Genomic DNA, 17,968 nt, shown 5'->3' on the forward strand with positions numbered 1-17,968 from the left:
ATGTTCTTGGGCTGTATTTTACTGACTCCTGAAGATAGATTGTAGCATTAGGACAAGAGAAGGTTCTGAGTTTATAATGGTTTAGAGTATTTCTTTAAGCGCTCCATGTACTAGCACATTAGCTTTAGGAAAGCCTAACACATCAAAAACATAAGGCACAAAGTTGGTAAATTAGACAACCCCCATTACCTCAGGATATAAAAAATAATAACAATGGATACTGGCCACCACTGCCCGCTCTGGGCAGTGGCCAGCTTCCTTCCCAGTGTCTGAGGATTTCAGAAGATAAGAACAAATCCCGTCAACCATTGCTTGATGTCATCTGGCATTTTCTAGCTTCCTGGAGACCCAGTTTCCTTGTCGCCTCTCCCCACAAACGACTCTGCCTTGTGATGCTGTCGGGTCCGGCTCTCAGAAGTGGTCTCTGGGAAACAAACTGAGGGCTTCAGGGGGTGGGGGGTGGGGGACTGGGATAGGCCGGTGATGGGTATTAAGGAGGGCACGTATTGCATGGTGCACTGGGTTTTATATGCAAATGATGAATCGTGGAACACTACATCAAAAACTAAGGATATACTGTATGGTGATTAACATAACATAATAAAAAATTATTAAAAAAAAGTCAGATTTAACAACTTTAGTGATGAAAGGGGATTTTACTTTGATGTTGAAGTATGGGCTTTCTTGCTGTTATTTTTCTTATTGTACTTTAAAAATAAAATTCTGTTTGCTAAAAAAAAAGTGGTCTATGGCAAAACTTGGTTTTTTTTTTTAATCCAAACTGAGAGCCTCTCTTGTTAATAATATTTACAGTTTCATTTGTTTGCATTTGGATCTTAAATCCATCTTGAATTATTTTGATTCAGAGAATAATATTTTGATTCAAGCATTATGTTTGGTTATTACTTATTGCTGAGTATTCAGCCGATGCAGACTGACGGGCTTCCCGACAACGGGAATAAATCATCAACAAAAAGACTCTGAATTTCACATCCTTGCGAGCTGGGATAGATGGCTCTTTGGCGGGGCGCCTGGGTGGCTCAGTCGTTAAGCGTCTGTCTTTGGCTCGGGGCATGATCCTGGCGTTCTGGGATCGAGTCCCACATCAGGGCTCCTCTGCTGGGAGCCTGCTTCTTCCTCTCCCACTCCCCTGCTGTGTTCCCTCTCTCGCTGGCTGTCTCTCTGTCAAATAAATTAATAAAATCTTTAAAAAAAAAGATGGCTCTTTGGCAAAAACAAACGAAAACAAAACCCCTGCATTTTAATCCATTCTATTGATGTATAATTACATATAATAAAATGCTCTAGTTTTATGACTTTTTGCCATATTTATACACTCATGTCACTACCATTCCAGTCAAGTTATAGAGCATTTCCATCACCCCACAAAGCCTCCTCTTGCCCTGCCCTTTTGTGGGCAGATCCCCGAGGCCTTTTCAGCTGAGTTGGCTTTCACACCCAGGTGTCCTGACATCAGAGCCTGACTTCTTGACCTCTGTATGGCTTTGCTTTCCTGGGGGTTTCGGGTCTCTTTATTCCCTGGATGGTAGCTTGTCTAGTCTATTTGCATGCTCATTGACTGACTGTGTGTCACTGATGGATTTACAGGCTGGAGGTAATTGAGTAGCATATCATCATTCCTCCTGAAGCCCAGATGTCCTCTTTTTTTTTTTTTTTTTAATTTATTTATTCAACAGAGATAGAGACAGCCAGCGAGAGAGGGAACACAAGCAGGGGGAGTGGGAGAGGAAGAAGCAGGCTCATAGCAGAGGAGCCTGATGTGGGGCTCGATCCCATAACGCCGGGATCAAGCCCTGAGCCGAAGGCAGACGCTTAACCGCTGTGCCACCCAGGTGCCCCCCAGGTGTCCTCTTTTATCTTGTCTTTCTCTTGACGCGCCCCATGGAGTAAGTAGTCAGCACTTGCAAATGTTTGTAACATCTTGTTGGGCTTTGCCCACCCGCTGACATTTTCAGAAAAAGAATTATTAATTCATTAAAGCATATTATTCACGGCTTGGTGTTTGGTTGGGTTTATATAAATTTAATTTTTTAATAGTAAAAATGTTTTTATTAACAAGGTAGTTATCTGTGATCACGTGTGGATTTCTTGTTCTTTATGCCTTGTGCAGATAGGGTGACTCATTGCTGCTACTTCTTGTAGATGTAATCCTAAAATGGTGAATTGCAGAGGTTTTGTGATACAGGTGTTTTCTTTTCTAGGACTTTTCCAGATTTCTCAGAACAAAGTGGCGGTTCTTCTTCTAGCTGGCGGGCAGGGGACGAGACTCGGTGTTGCATACCCCAAGGGGATGTATGATGTTGGTTTGCCATCTCGTAAGACGCTCTTTCAGATTCAGGCAGAGCGCATCCTGAAGCTTCAACAGTTAGCTGACAAATACCATGGCAACAAGTGCATCATTCCATGGTAAGATGTGCCTCGATGTGGGAGGGCGCCTAAACGTATGTCAGTCTATAACATTCAAAATGCGTGTGTACTTTATTCATAAGCAGACGTATTTCCTGTTACTAATAATTTCCCCAGGAGCTGTAATTTACTATATATGTTAAAAATAATCTGTGTTATAGCCCGATAAATGATCACAGTAGTCTTAATGCACAATATATATTCTCCTCAGGCTTTTACATCCCTCCCTGAGTACTTCTGGGGACTCATTGGGTTCTCTTAGTGTATAAACTTTATACTGATTAATAGTTTGTCTGTGTATGAATTTCTGATTGAAAATCTGCCTCCTGAAATTTGAAGGCATTTTTCTGTTGTTTCTGACATTGTTGAGGGGTCCATTACTGTTCTGATTCCCAGTCTCCGCCCCCCCGCCCCAGCATGTAAAGTCTCTTCTTCTCATTGGCATCTGAAATCTCATGATGGGTGATAGGAGTCTATTTTTAGTCACGGCTCTGGGCGCTCAGGGAGTTCTCACAGTCTAGAAACTCCTATCCTTAAGTACCAAGTTACCTAGCTCTCCTCACACCCCCCCTTCCCATACACACCAGCTGAAAGCCCCCACTGATTTCTCTGCTGTGGGCCACACTCGGGTCCCCAGGCTCTAGTAGAATGCTGTGTTCTCAGGGCCTACCTTGGCAAGTGTTGGTGTCCTGAGCACCAGGAGATTATGGGAAATTCTGCTTTGTTTTTTAAAAGTTTTTGATTTAGCTCTTAAATCTCTTTCCCAGAGCAGCTTTGGAAATTATGTTTTGAGGGGGAAACCAGCTGTGTGTTTGAGATCCCTCAAGTCCCTAATCTTGTTATTTTAGCCCCATGTGACCCACAAAAGGTCTGCTGGTTTCTCTGTCCTGTCTGGTCCAAGCTCAGCGTCCCTACCACTAGCCTGGATCCCAGATCAGCAGATACCCTGGGAAAAGGCAGCTGCATATCCTTAGCTCCTCTCTGAAAGATTCCCACTGTCTTGAATTTTAGTTCCAATCCATGTTGCTTCTATAGCTCTCTGATGCCTTTAAAAATAGGCTTTTTGTAAATTCCCAGCTTTGCTAGCTCTTCTCAACATGAGTGTTGGCGGGCAATAAACTGTTTTTTTTCATCTTGATTCCTTTGGGGATGTTTGAGGGACATCTGTGTTCTAAGCAGGCAGTATTCTCCTTACAGCCCTGGCTCCCACTGTCATGCTGAATTTTCTTCTCTCTTTTTCCTCACGACTTAGAATCTCTGTGCTCTTCTTACGCAGAGCAATGTAGCCATGTCTTTGTACTCAAAGTTCAAAGGACCCAGGGTAACTTGTTAAACAGATATCTGGCATGGTGGGAAATTATACCATTTTCTTAATTTATTCATTCAGCAGATATTGAATGCCTGCTTCTAGGTACTGGGGACGTATCAGCAATCAAAATGGACAAAAATCCCTACTTATATGTGGCTTAAATTCTAGTAAGGGCAAAAGCTACTGCAGTCACTAATTGAGGCTTTAGGTAGAGTTTTTGATTCCTTTGCCACACTAGCATGGTTGATTTTTGTGAGAATGGATAATATAATTTCACTTTTAAGATTTTAAATGGAGGGTTAGCAGAGGTCGGATTTGCTTCAAAACTTTAGTAAAAAGAACTACGAGAGATCATTAGAATATATTACATTTACTCTTTTCTCCCTAAGGAGTTTTAAATTTAAAATACAGTTTTCACAGAGTTCTAAAATGTTTGTTTAAGCCAGTTACAGGCTCTCTGTTGCAGGAGGTATGTTTCATGTTGTTACATAGATTTATTTTATATGTAGGATTAATGAAGTTACTGGAAGAAAGGCACTTGGGTAGCAGCTAATGCTACCTTACCCAGGAAGAGGGTGAAGGAAGTCAGAACAAAGAGTCAGGGGCGCCTGGGTGGCACAGCGGTTAAGCGTCTGCCTTCGGCTCAGGGCGTGATCCTGGCATTCTGGGATCGAGCCCCACATCAGGCTCCTCCGCTATGAGCCTGCTTCTTCCTCTCCCACTCCCCTGCTTGTGTTCCCTCTCTCGCTGGCTGTCTCTATCTCTGTCGAATAAATAAATAAAATCTTTAAAAAAAAAAAAAAAAAAGAACAAAGAGTCAGTGTGCTCAATGATTTTTTTTTTTTTGCTTGGAAAATAGACAAGATTGAATTTTGCCCTAATTCCCAGAGCACTGTTGCTTAGGAGATCTTCTTTTCTCTTGTAAGGTATATAATGACCAGTGGCAGAACAATGGAATCTACAAAGGAATTCTTCACAAAGCACAAGTACTTTGGTTTAAAGAAAGAGAATGTAATCTTTTTTCAGCAGGGAATGCTGCCTGCTATGAGTTTTGATGGGAAAATTATTTTGGAAGAGAAGAACAAGGTTTCTATGGCTCCAGGTTTGTAACCATGCTTATTTAAGGGTGACTAGAAATGGGAGTAACATAAATCCTTACATTTTGATTTTCTTTCTGATATGGTGATTTGGATGTTAAAGAATTAATATTTAAGATTTTATTGCAGTTTAGCAATGACTTAAAAAAAATGAAAATGCCCAGGGGTGAAATGGATACACGTTTATATTTCTTGCGGACGCCTGCCCTTGAGAACAACCTGAGCAGCTCGCAGGGTGTTCATTCTCTTTACCCAGTATTTTATATCAGCAGTGTTCGTGGCTGCATTACTTCTTGCAGGGAAAGATTGGAAACCGTTTGTTATTTAATAAACAAGAAGTTAAATTATAGTTCATCTGGAGTATTCCCAAACTGTAATAAAACAATTGATTGGAGATACTAAATGACAAGGAGAAGTAGTGTCAGTAGCTAAGTGAGAGAATGGGAAGCGTGAAGCTGTGTGCCCGGTGTGGGGACGGCCACCACCCTGTAGGGCTGCGGGTGTTGCGCGCACACTGTGTGGCCACGTGCAGCGACCCCGCGTATGATCCCAGCTCTGAAAATAAACGTGTCGACAGATTCACATCTATGTGAATATTTGGAGGAAAGACTGACAGGAAGTAAATAAGAGTGTCAACAGTGGTAGCCTCCAGATATAGGCTTTTATTTCATCTTAAGTCTTTTTTTTTCTACTTAATTCTTTTTCATTAATGGAAGATTTTACTGTTTTTAGCTCTACTTTTGTGAAGTTGTCCAATTTTTTAAGCTGTGGCTGAGGGTGTTGGTGGACAAAGTACATTAAAACAGCACTAAGAGTAGATGGGAAAAGAAGAGGCTTTTACCTGTATTTATTTTAAATCTGGCCTTCATATTAATCTGATTTCCTAACAAGTTATTTTGTATAAAAAGCTCGTGCATTTTTATTTTTGAGATGGGTGAAATTGTCACTATTGGGGCTGTAAATACAGAGCTAACTTGAATCATATAAATATTAATAAAACTTGCAATGTTATGAAATAATCATTGCTTGAGAAAAAACTTTATATTTCACAATGTATTACAGGCTAAATTGTTAAAAAAGCTGAGTTAAAAAGAAAAATATGGACTTTGGGTTGCCTGGTCCAACATTAATAATGTTGTTCTCTCAATACTTATGCTAAATTACTTTCAAAGTCACATAGTATAATTTTTCGACACCTGAATTCTTCCTCCTGGGTATTTACTTTTCTTGGGCCTGTGACATAAAACTGCTTTTCAGAGATCTTCACCCCACTTTGGAAACGTTAGCCCCGGTAAACCAGTTTTGGGTTACCTTCGTAATGGGTTTTGGTGTACACCTAACGGGCTGTTCTATTTCCCAGATGGGAATGGTGGTCTTTATCGGGCTCTTGCAGCCCGGCATATTGTGGAGGACATGGAGCAGAGAGGCATCTGGAGCATTCATGTCTATTGTGTTGACAACATCCTAGTAAAAGTGGCAGACCCACGGTTCATTGGCTTTTGCATTCAGAAAGGAGCAGACTGCGGTGCGAAGGTAATACCGTCTTTCTCAACTGTAGCGAGGCTGTCAGCGAGCTCGCTCTGTCAGCATATACGTTCCAGGACTTGAACTAGAATCATCAGGGTGATTTGAGTATGTTAGAAGCATTTATCTCTCTAAAGTAACTAAACTATCCCCTACCTACTCTTTCTCTTAAATTGGCAGCATTTCATTCTAGAAATAATATTGTATGCTTGTCCATTACAAGTAAGAGTTTAAAAATATATGTGGTTAGGGCACCTGCGTGGCTCTGTCGGTTGAGTGTCCGATTCTGGATTTCGGCTCAGGTCATGACCTTGGGGTCATGAGATCAAACCCCATGTCAGGCTCTGTGCCCAGTGTGAAGCTGACCTGAGATTCTCTCTCCCCCTCTTCCCTTGCCCCTCCCCCAAATCGGGCACACTCGCTCTCTCTCAAATGAGTAAAATCTTAAAAAAACTATGTGTGGATGATTTTAAGTCCCTGGGAATGTGAATGATTATCACTAGGCCTGGGATGGATTTGTTAATATCAAGTTGTATTGGATCAGATTAACCCACTCTTTTCCTGTGACAGAGTTGCTGGAGTAGGAGGTAAGGGAAATACGGAGGACACAGCAGATTGAGACTTCAGCAAGGCGTTTGACAAACTATCTCATGAGAGTCTTATGACTAAGATGGATGTGCAGTTAGGGGCAGTGAAGGAGAATTGATAACTGACCGCAAACGTACTGATAGGAAGACAGAGGGAGGTAATTCTTTTCAACATTTTTTTAGTTGCATGATGATGTAGGAGACTTGCCTATATGGTAGCTAATGACACGTGTATCTAGGAATAAAAGAGAACATGAAAACACTTTGGAAGACTTAAAAATATTAATATAAATACTACTTTTCTGGAAATCTGTAAAACTATCAATTCTCACCAAATTAAAGTATAATGCAATTCTGGTCAAAGCCCCAATGAGACTATTTTGGGGACACTTAACAAAATGATAGTAAAGTTTGGAAAAAACATGTAAAAGTGGCCAGGAAAATGCTAAGAAAAGGTGATAAGGAAGGAAGACGGTTGGAGATAGTCTACCAGGTACTAAATTGGGTTGTAAATAATTAGGAGTGTAGTACAGAAACCAGGATAGAATGACAAATGAGTGGAACAGAATAGATCAGTCAGAAATAAGTCCATGTATGTATAAGAATGCACGATATAAAAACCTGGCATTTCAGATCGGTGGGGGAAATGAATGAGATAACTGCCTAAAAATAAAATAAAATCTCTCCCTTAAAGCTCATTCCAAAATCAATTTCAAATGGATTCCAAAGTTAATTATATTGAAAAACCCATAAAGATGTTAGGAGAAAATTGAGAATAACTTTACAATATTGACATGAAGGGAAGACCTTTCTGCCAAAAGCAAAAGCTATATAATACAGGCTTCTGACCAAAACAAATTAGACTAGATATAAATTTGAAATATTTAGATTTAAAAAGGAGAACTGCCATAAAAGACATACCATGGCCTTGGTTGGAGATTTACTATTATAAAGTTGTCATTTCTCTTAAAATTAATCTGTAAATCTATGGCAAAGTCATAGAAGCTGGAGTTTTATTTTTTTTATTTTTTTTTTTTTATTTTTTTTTTTTTAAAGATTTTTTGTTTATTTATTCGACAGAGATAGAGACAGCCAGCGAGAGAGGGAACACAAGCAGGGGGAGTGGGAGAGGAAGAAGCAGGCTCATAGTGGAGGAGCCTGATGTGGGGCTCGATCCCATAACGCCGGGATCACGCCCTGAGCCGAAGGCAGACGCTTAACCGCTGTGCCACCCAGGCGCCCCGAAGCTGGAGTTTTAAATTTGCCAGTGCAGGTTTTGTGAAATTAAGCTGGTAGACCCAATAAGACCCTTCTGGACTCTGAAAATAAAAAAGTTGGTTTGGTTATTTAAGACCTCTGTCTGTCCTAATACTCTGAGTGTCTGTACTGTACTGTAAATAGCTATTAAATTGTAATAGAAACAGTGCATTGTAAGTAGCTGCTAAGCTTTAAAAAACCAAACTAGACTGTATTTCTGACTTTGCTCCTCTTGGTGTCACTCTTCATTCTAAAACAGAAACTTAAATTTTACTGCTCTGAACTTCAGGTCCATTTAAATTCTAAATGATAGAGTGGTGAACCTGGAAGGAGCTTCAGTGATCATCTGGTCAACCCTTCGATCTCAGAACGGAGCATCCTGAGTTCTGGTTCTAAGTGAGTTCCAGGCTCAAGGTCCTTCATCACATTAACTGAAGCAGGATTAGAATTCCTGTTTCCCAACTCCTAGCTTTAGTGTCAAAGCACATTATAAAACCAAGCTCTTTAGATTGATTATGTTTTTGCTGACAGCTTAAAAAACTTTAAATTATGTGCTAATTTTTGTGAGTTTATCGATCACACAGAGATACGGGTGTAACCAGTCACTCTTCTCCACCACCTGTGGGTTCTCCAGGAGTCTCAGGCTTCCTGCTCAGCTCTGTGCCTGGCATATAAGGTAGAAGTCACTCGATGAGTGAATACATAGTCAGAGGGAACCAAAATATGACAAGACTGGTACATGTTAGAAACTTTCAGAAATGTGAGGAACCATTTATGTAATCTGTCCTCCCACCCTTTTAATTTTAATTGCAAAATCAAGATATCAAAATATGTTTTTAAGAACACCTAAGTTAGGGAGTTATTCATAGTGTGGTAGTAGAATAATTTCTTACTTCTTTCAAAGGCTCTGGTCTTTGTGAATTAAGGAATTAAGTATTTTTTATGGAGCGAGAGCCTTGAGAAAAGACGGAGAGTGCAGTGGTTTGCAGAAGTACAAAACTAAAAGGGTACGAACCACTGTTAATTAAAGGTCACTTTGTAAAGCAGTTACAGTGACTATGACGTTAAAGTGTTCCTTTGAACTCAGCTTTTCAGGACTGAAGTTGGAGAAAATCAAGCAAACTTCTCGATATTATACTGTATAACTTTCTGTGTAATATAAACTTGACTTCCGGCTTACACAGTTTACAAATGCTTTCTTTTGTAATCTAGACTTTTATAATATTTGGAGGCTGCTAGTTGTCATAGAAGTAAATATTTCAGGGCGCCTGGGTGGCTCAGTTGGTTACGTCTGAGTCTTGATTTTGGCTCAGGTCATGATCTCAGGGTCGTGAGATCGAGCCCTGCATCGGGCTGTGTGCCGGGTGTGGAGCCTGCTTGGGATATTCTCTCTCCCCCTCTGCCACTCCCAAAAAAGAAAAAGAAGTAAATCTTTCACTGACAGATTAACACTTGGTTAGTGAAAAGTGTGAATATGCTTAGTTTTGTTTTCTATGGCTGGTCAGGAGTAGGGGCCTATGGAGGTGACTGGAAAATAAATCTGTGTGTGTGTGTGTGTGTGTGTGTGTGTGTGTGTGTGTTTAGGTGGGAATGAGAGGAATCTATTCCAAATTCCCTGCGTACTGAGACCGTCCTCACTGTGGACTATGTGAAGTGAGAGGTGGTGAGGAGTTGATAGTTGCAAACAGGACTGTGATTGATTTAAATCGTTTTGTTGTATGTTTCCCCCCAGTTTAATTCACTTCCTTGGTAGAAAGTTTCTTTTTATGGAATACTGTGCTCCTTTGAGGGAGGCAAACAGTGAAACTACACAGCCGCCTTGCGTATCCAGTCGCCCTGCCTCGCTGAGCCAGACTCGGGGCCTATAGCGCTAATTGCTGTGTAAATGAAGTCGTCAATAGTGGCTTTAGTCGTCTGCCGGAGACTGCTACTGGCTGTGTTTATTTTAAGAAATCAGTTGCTGAAGAAAAGTTTTCGCTTTATTGGTGTAATTTCTTAGGATAGACTTTTCAAATTGGGGTCAGATCTTTCCGACTGCCCGGAAGCGTGCTGAATTGCTCACTGCGCAGGGCAAACAAAGCAGTTCTGTAAATACTTGTTACTGCTTGATTGTTCAGTTGGATATTCATCTCTGAATCTCGCTTTTATGTTAGTGTATCGCGTACAGTTGTTTGGTAATTGTCTTCTGAACGGTTTAGGTCAGCGCTGTGTTGGATTAGGGGGGTGGGGTATCGGAGTCACTTGTGAGGGTTGTTTGTTTTTTTTTTAATTACATACTCTGTATTTCCCTGCGATTTCTTTTTTAAATTTGAGAGAGAGAGAGAGAGCAAGTGAGAGAACGTGAGTCAGGGGAGGGGCAGAGGGAGAGGCAGAGAATCTCAGGCTTACTCCACACTGAGTATGGAGCCTGATGTGGGGCTCGATCTCATGACCCATGAGATCATGACCTGAACCAAAGTCAAGAGCCGGCCGCTTACCTGACTGAGCCACCTAGGCACCCCTATTCTTCCCTGTGATTTTGATAATAAACCTGTCTCTCAACTCCTGCACCAGCCTGGAGCTATTGATAGGTTATCAGATCACTGGTTTTCAAACTTTTTTAAAGCGTAGAATCTCTTACTTCAAAGTCTAGCGTGCAAAACAGATAAATAATGGGTGGCCTTTTCTTTCTTTCTTTTTTTTTTTATCATGTTCAGTTAGCCACTGTAGTACATCATTAGTTTTTGATGTCGTGTTCAGTGATTCATTAGTTACTTATGACAGCCTGTGCTCATCACAACACGTGCCCTCCTTAATACGCATCACCCTGTTACCTCTTACCCCACCCTCCTCCCCTCTGAAACCCTCAATTTGTTTCCTGGGGTCCATAGTCTCTCATGGTTCGTCTCCCTCTCTGATTTCTCCCCCTTCAGATTTCCCTCCCTTCCCCTGTGGTCCTCCGTGCTATTGCTGCGTATGTTCCACATATGAGTGAAACCGTGGAGCCAGATCCCAGTGACTTACTTGCTCTAATGCCCCCTACTTCCTGGCCACGTCCCCGAGAAACAAGGAACATGCTGTATTCATGAATGAAAATGAAAGAAACACCATTTTCAAATGAAATGATGATTTGGGCAGTACCAGATGAGAGGCAGAATGCCTTTTTGTCTGTGAATCCCAGAGAAATTTCATCTCGTTTATTCTGAAAGCAGTTGAGTGTAGTTAAGGATAAATTAATTACAACATATTTGGGGGGAGGTAGACTCCTCATTTAATTATTCCCAGTCCACTGTGATTTCCTCTGGGCTCTGTGTGTATGATGGGATTTCTCTTCCATGGTTTCATTAGATGACAAATAGGAAAGAAATAATTTACTTCATTTCCAGTTGGACAGTAGCCCATCAACGAATGTAAAGATGGACATGTGGTTGTCTACAGTTAAAGATTCCTTTGCCTCAAAGACAATACAAGCAAAACTGCAGATGTGGCCTTTGAAAATGGCACATCTCCAGTGTAGCACTGGATTGTATTTCTTCTCCTGTTGCTGTCTTTCTTTGGGCAGGTCGTAGAGAAAACGAACCCTACAGAGCCAGTGGGAGTGGTTTGCCGAGTGGATGGAGTCTACCAGGTGGTGGAATACAGTGAGATCTCCCTGGCAACAGCTCAGAAACGAAGCTCGGATGGACGCCTGCTATTCAACGCGGGGAACATTGCCAACCATTTCTTCACCGTACCATTTCTGAGAGATGTTGTCAAGTATGAGCACGATGGGGGCTTTAAAAATTTTTCTTTTATCCTTAATCAGGAACTGAGTCACTTGAGAAGTAGAAGGACACCCCAAGTCCAAATTCCACAAAATTCATCTTCTCCCCTGAGAATCACCTTTATCAAATGGAAATTTATCTCACGTTGTAGTTGTTTTTAGGAAGATGCATTGTAGGGTGCAGATTTGTGGGAGCCCGTTCTTCAGTGCATTGCCTGCAGTCGAAAGCACTTCTCTCTTTTGTTCTCTTCCTCTTCTCCCTCCAACTGTGTTAGGTTCTGGTGAAGCAAAAAGTAAGAAATGAAACATTGTCTCTCTGCCACAACAAAACTTAAAAAAATGGAGTTATCTGCCCTACAACTACTGAATCAGAATTTCTGATGGTAGATGCAGGTCATCTGTATTTTTGAAAAGCTGCCTACACAATTTTAGCCAGCTCCCAGACTAGCATTTAGGAACTAGTGCATTAGAGGGTCAAGAAAAAAGAACTTGAGGGGCGCCTGGGTGGCACAGCGGTTAAGCGTCTGCCTTCGGCTCAGGGCGTGATCCCGGCGTTATGGGATCGAGCCCCACATCAGGCTCCTCCGCTAGGAGCCTGCTTCTTCCTCTCCTACTCCCCCTGCTTTGTTCCCTCTCTCGCTGGCTGTCTCTATCTCTGTCAAATAAATAAATAAAATCTTTAAAAAAAAAAAAAAAAGAAAAAAGAACTTGAGCCTTGGATGGAAGTTAGCACGGTTGGATAAAAGAATAAATAAGAGCTACTTTATTCTGTCGGTCTGTTAAATGAAGGACATTCTCACTATCTGCTTCTTCATATGACAGCTTTTAGACATTTATGATGATGCTTTACTTTTTTAAAAAGTTACTTAGCTTTGCTTTAGAATATTGGCTCCGGGGTTTCAGAATATTTCCCATTCTACTCTGTGTTCTGTACCTGTGCTGTTAATTTATTAATCCTCATCTTTCCATTCCACACTTCAAGGACTCTCAGTTGGGAAAGTTGGGGCAAAGAGCAGAACATTTAATGGAAGACAGGGAAATGATGGGAGAAACATTGGTGTGAGCTGTGTGGTGTATATTCTTTAAAGTGGAGATCAGTATTGGATTTTTTAAAAATTTAAGGAGGTGAATAGGGAAATCTCTTCATGTAATATTTAAATATGAACTGAAACTTAACGGATGCACTTCACTTTGAAAATCGTAGTACTGGTTGTTGATGCATTTGTTCCTGGGTGTGATTATCAGATTTTCTGGCATTTTAACTTTGGAAAGTGATTATGTCTTTTTCTTTTCCCTACTTAGTATTTATGAACCTCAGTTGCAGCACCATGTGGCTCAAAAGAAGATTCCATATGTGGATTCCCAGGGGCAGTTAATTAAGCCAGACAAACCAAATGGAATAAAGATGGAAAAATTTGTCTTTGACATCTTCCAGTTTGCAAAGTATGTTTTGAGTAGCACCAGTAAGATTAGATACAGGTCTTGAAATGTTGCTTTTTACAGTTAGGCAGGACACTGTTTTTAGGAGACACTGGGTAGCATGTAGTTGGGTATGGCGTTCTGATTGTGAGTGTACCGTCTAGACTCATTACCATCCTCTAGTATGAGACCACCAACCCAGGCGTATGGTGTGAGTTGCCTGTATGTTTTCTTTATGGCAGTTCGTCCATTATCTGACTCTCCTGCAAAACTGTGAAATTTTGTTAAAATTGTCACTTTTGGCTAAGAGACTAAAAAGGTTGAGATAGAGAATTGGCCCAGTTTATATGTAGGATGCCTTACGGACCTGTAAGTAAATGTTTTAGGGAACATGGTTTTAGATTATATAGTTCTCTATCAAAGATCACATTCGGTGTTGAGGTATGTGTGTTAGAATTTGGTCAGTATGAAAATGCGGAAGACAAATTAGCTGTGGAAGATTAATCTTCCATAAGCATTTCTAAATCATCCTTTTTGCCTTCCCCCCCTGCCCCCCAGAACAGATTCTAATGTAATTTGCATTAAGATTTCTGACCTTTCCGACTTAAGATGAAGTGTTTTATAGTTTGGGATGAACATAATTTCTCATTTTGCATTGGAGAAGGGAATTCCAACTTCATTTAGTCCAGGGACGAGCATTATTTCTTTCAGGATTCATCTGAAAGAGAGCCTGCGATTGGGGACCAGGGGCTGAGCTCTGTAGAGAGGGGTCAGAGCTGTGTTTGCAGTTTTACTTCGTACTAGAGCGGTCTCTGTATGGTTCCACTCTAGGAAGTTTGTTGTGTATGAAGTGCTCCGAGAAGATGAGTTTTCCCCGCTGAAGAATGCAGACAGTCAGAATGGGAAGGACAATCCTACTACTGCAAGGCATGCTTTGCTGTCCCTTCATCACTGCTGGGTCCTCAACGCAGGGGGCCACTTCATAGATGAAAATGGCTCTCGCCTCCCAGCCATTCCCCGGTAAGTCAATGTCTGTTCTCTGGTGTGGGAACGCTTCCTGGACTTTTCTTCTTGGACCTTTGTCCTCTCTCTCTGACATATTCCTAGATCTTTTTAAAAAAGCTTATTAGTACTGATGTGGGCAGTTCCTGGTGTGAAATATCAGTGCCTGGCCCATTTCAAAGAGGGTGATAGCTTTACTTCCTCTTAAAGAGGGATCTCTTGTTTGGGACATGCGTCCACCTCGGCAGCGTATGACTCTCGCTGAGGAATGGTGAGGAGGTAATCCCGTAGCTGTGCCGTGTGGTAAAGGCCGGCAGGAGCACACTCCCCCCGAGAGTGAGAGCACCGGGCGCTGCCGCTCCGCCGTCTGTGCGGCCTCCCACCCTGCCGCAGACCCGCTGCCCACCGGCCGCCCAGAAGACGTGGGCCCCTCGCCCTTCTTTCCATGGCACTTTCACGGTCGCTGAGGGAGATGCCGGGAAGGGAAAGGAAGGGCACTTACATTCACGGGTACTCAAACTTAAAAATGTTTTGGGATTTTAAAACTTAAAAAAAGAAGGTACTTCTAGCTATTTAAATCTGAGAGAAAGAACTTCTAAGCTCCGTCTTCTCTTTTACAAGAAAATCTTCATTGGCACCTAGAGTTACCCCCTTCTAAATCATTTGGTATTTATGTACTCATGTAAAAAATGTTCTGCCGTATCACTTACGTTCTTAAGGGTAAAATGACTGGCTGCATGTTAGGGCACTGGGCCTTGGAGCTTACTGGCCCGTGACTGTGTTTTCCCAGGAAGGAGCTGCGGTAAGTGGCTTCCCTCCAGAGCCACTTCCAGGCTCTGTCTCATCAGTAGGCCTGCTCCATAGCATGTCACGTTGTCCTCATGCTTCATCGTTGGCCATTGAGTTCGTTTTTACCCCTTCAGACTTCCTTTGCCAAGTTTATAGTTTACCATAAATACATGCCTTTCGGTCAAGTATATTTTGCAATTCCACTTCATTGTTATTGTTTGATTTGTTTTCCATTCCCATTAATGCTTATTTATTCCTACATAGCAGTGCTACAAATGGAAAGTCAGAGACCATCACAGCTGATGTCAATCTCAAGTAAATATCCCAGCCTGCCTGCAGTGCATGGTGACGGGGCTGTGCTTCCCTCTGTACTAACTGGCATCATAGTTTAGTGCTCTGCCTCTCGGTGGTCTGGCGGGGGGATGGTTGGAGCTTTGGTGGGGGCGTACTGTGCTTCCTTGGTGGCAGGTATCTGTCTGGATGACACTAACTCAGAGTCTCAGTGCATGCTGGAAATGCCGGAAATGCTGGAAATGGGGAGCATGGTTTACTAAAGAACCTGACCATGGATGTTTGAACCTGCAGGGACAGATTGACGAGTGTAGGTAGGGTGTCAGGCAGGTTACGGGCCAAGGAGAACAAATTCAGATCCTGGCAGAAGCTAGAGAAACATCACATTCTGAAGCGTGTCTTACTGAATTGGGTGTATGCTCTCAGTATAAAGGCTACCTGCCTCTGACGTTTCTGATGGTTCCTAATGTGGAGAAAACTGTTCTCTTCATGTTTGCTCGCACTAACAGCTCCTTTTCTCTGTGTTCATTTTAGTCTCTTATTATCCTGCTCCCAAAGAAGGAAGCGTTTTGTCTGAATCGCAGATAATTTTTAGCTGAAAGTAGCAGGTATCCTGTCTCACCTGGGTACTGACAGAGTTTGAAAAAGCCACTATCCTTACAGCTAAAGAGACAGCTTGGTGGTCTTGCTACATTTGAAAAGTTTTTAGGTTTAGTTTGAATTTTAAGTTTTGAAGATAATTTGGGAAATATGAACAGGGTAAAGGATCTGGAGATTGGCGTTGTATCCGAAGTAGAGTAGCAGGGATGTCATTTTCGTCCCTGTGATTTCTTTCCCCCCGCCTATGCCACTCACTTTTGCCCTGTGGAGACAAGTGCCTGTGGTGGCGGTGTTTCCCGGGTGTGGCCCTGTCTGTAGACAAGGAAGTGGACTCATAGACCCTCTAGTTTCTTAGAGGAGCTGTAGGTGACTGTGGGCTCTCATGCCATGGGAACCTGGACGCTTTGTTATTTTTCTGTCCCATCCATCATTTTTAATATATGGAGGCAAGTTGCTTTTAGAAGTTAAGAAATAGATTTTTGACCCAAAATTTCCTTTTCACTGAGCCACACTTTTAACCTCAAAAGTGAAATAGTTTCTTAATCATACAACTGAAATCAACATCCAGCTATGTCAGTTAAGATATAAAATGTTTTAAACATTAGTTCTTGTTTGAGTTCTCTTATTTAGTACTCCCCTCCCCCATTTACTTTATTTTAGCCACTTGCAGAATAATTAAACTGACATCAAAATTTGGCCTCAAATGAGATCGCAGACTTAAGGGACTGTTTCTATCTCTAAAGGATGCCCTCGAGAGAAGAAAAAGGTTACTTAAAAGTGAGAGATGACAAGGAAGTACTATGTATAAAAGGGGGAGGAAACAGCTGGGTGATAATTTTTGAAGAATGGAAGCAAGGATGCTGAGTTTTGATCAAGTGACCTTATTTTTATTTTTTTTTTCTTAGCACTTACAGAACAGTTAGTTACTGAAAGTATGCTTGTCTGCAGAGTTGGGGGATAATACTGTTACTGGTTTAAGTTGCCTGTCTTCTGAGATTTTGCATTTGGTGATGGTAGCTTCTGTCTTTCCTCCTTCTGGGCATCCAACTTTGTTTATTAAGAGTGACTTTCTTAGTTTCTTGCAGTATCTTTGTGGTACTCGAAGAGAAGTTATATTTGGGTCAGCCATGTGTTCCTTGGGTTCAAAACCACTTTCTGATCCTGGCACACCAAATCCCTCAGGGGTTCTGGTGGGACTGGGCTGTCTAGATCTTATCAGTGGAACGGGTCCTTATTTTTCCCATTTGGTTTAATATGAGTCCAAGCTGCCCCAGAGGGTCTGGACCAGATTTCTTGAGTTCTTTTGTTAGAATCTGACACATATCTAGACAGAAGTGTGCCCCATCTTTAATGCATCTTTTCTCCAAATTAGTCTGTCACCTGTCTGCCCCCCATAGTTCATGTATTTATTTAGCCAACAAACATTTGTAGGCCTGCTCACAGACCTACAGGTACTGCTAGTGTCTGGGTGCTGGTGTAGCTTACATAAAAGAAAGGAGTCATTTCTTATAGCCTACTGGGAGGTCAGGATGCATGAAAGTCAAGTAACATCATCAGGCAGTATGTATTTATGTGTTAAACATATGATATAAATAATAATTTATTATGATTTAGGGGGCAGTGACTTAGATGTCTATTAAATTTTTTTATAGAAATAAATGAGAGTGATCACTGTTCAATACAATGGTCAAGGGAAGGGTGGGGCTTAAGCTAAATCTTGGAGGATGGCTAAAATTTGGATAGTCCAAGGTTTTATTTGACCATAGTTGAGAATGACTTGGAATAATCCAAAGTGTGTGCAGCTGGCCTGGTTTGAGTGGAAAGTAGTGGGACAAGTAAGTGGGGGTAAGATACAGAGCACACTGAATTCAAACTACGGGATTCTGTTTCGAGGAGGTTTGGGCTTGCTAAACTCAGAAGCCCT

At 41.7% G+C, this 17,968-nt stretch overlaps 1 protein-coding gene across 4 annotated transcripts in view; it reads left to right on the forward strand.

Moving 5' to 3' along the window:
- UAP1 (UDP-N-acetylglucosamine pyrophosphorylase 1) overlaps positions 1-17,968 on the forward strand; it is a 41,453-nt gene that overhangs the window by 15,287 nt on the left and 8,198 nt on the right. For 2 of the 4 annotated variants that reach the window (XM_040635973.1, XM_040635972.1), the window contains exons 3-9: positions 2,223-2,427; positions 4,663-4,838; positions 6,194-6,366; positions 11,743-11,936; positions 13,246-13,386; positions 14,194-14,382; positions 15,418-15,468. In XM_040635973.1, the coding sequence (XP_040491907.1) occupies positions 2,223-2,427; positions 4,663-4,838; positions 6,194-6,366; positions 11,743-11,936; positions 13,246-13,386; positions 14,194-14,382; positions 15,418-15,468 (1,129 nt within the window). The remainder of the gene's footprint in view (positions 1-2,222; positions 2,428-4,662; positions 4,839-6,193; positions 6,367-11,742; positions 11,937-13,245; positions 13,387-14,193; positions 14,383-15,417; positions 15,469-17,968) is intronic. The other 2 variants (XM_040635975.1, XM_040635976.1) reach the window with 2 other exon arrangements.

This window comes from Ursus maritimus, unplaced genomic scaffold, assembly GCF_017311325.1.
Source record: "Ursus maritimus isolate PB19 unplaced genomic scaffold, ASM1731132v1 scaffold_2, whole genome shotgun sequence".
Classification (NCBI taxonomy): Eukaryota; Metazoa; Chordata; class Mammalia; order Carnivora; family Ursidae; genus Ursus; species Ursus maritimus.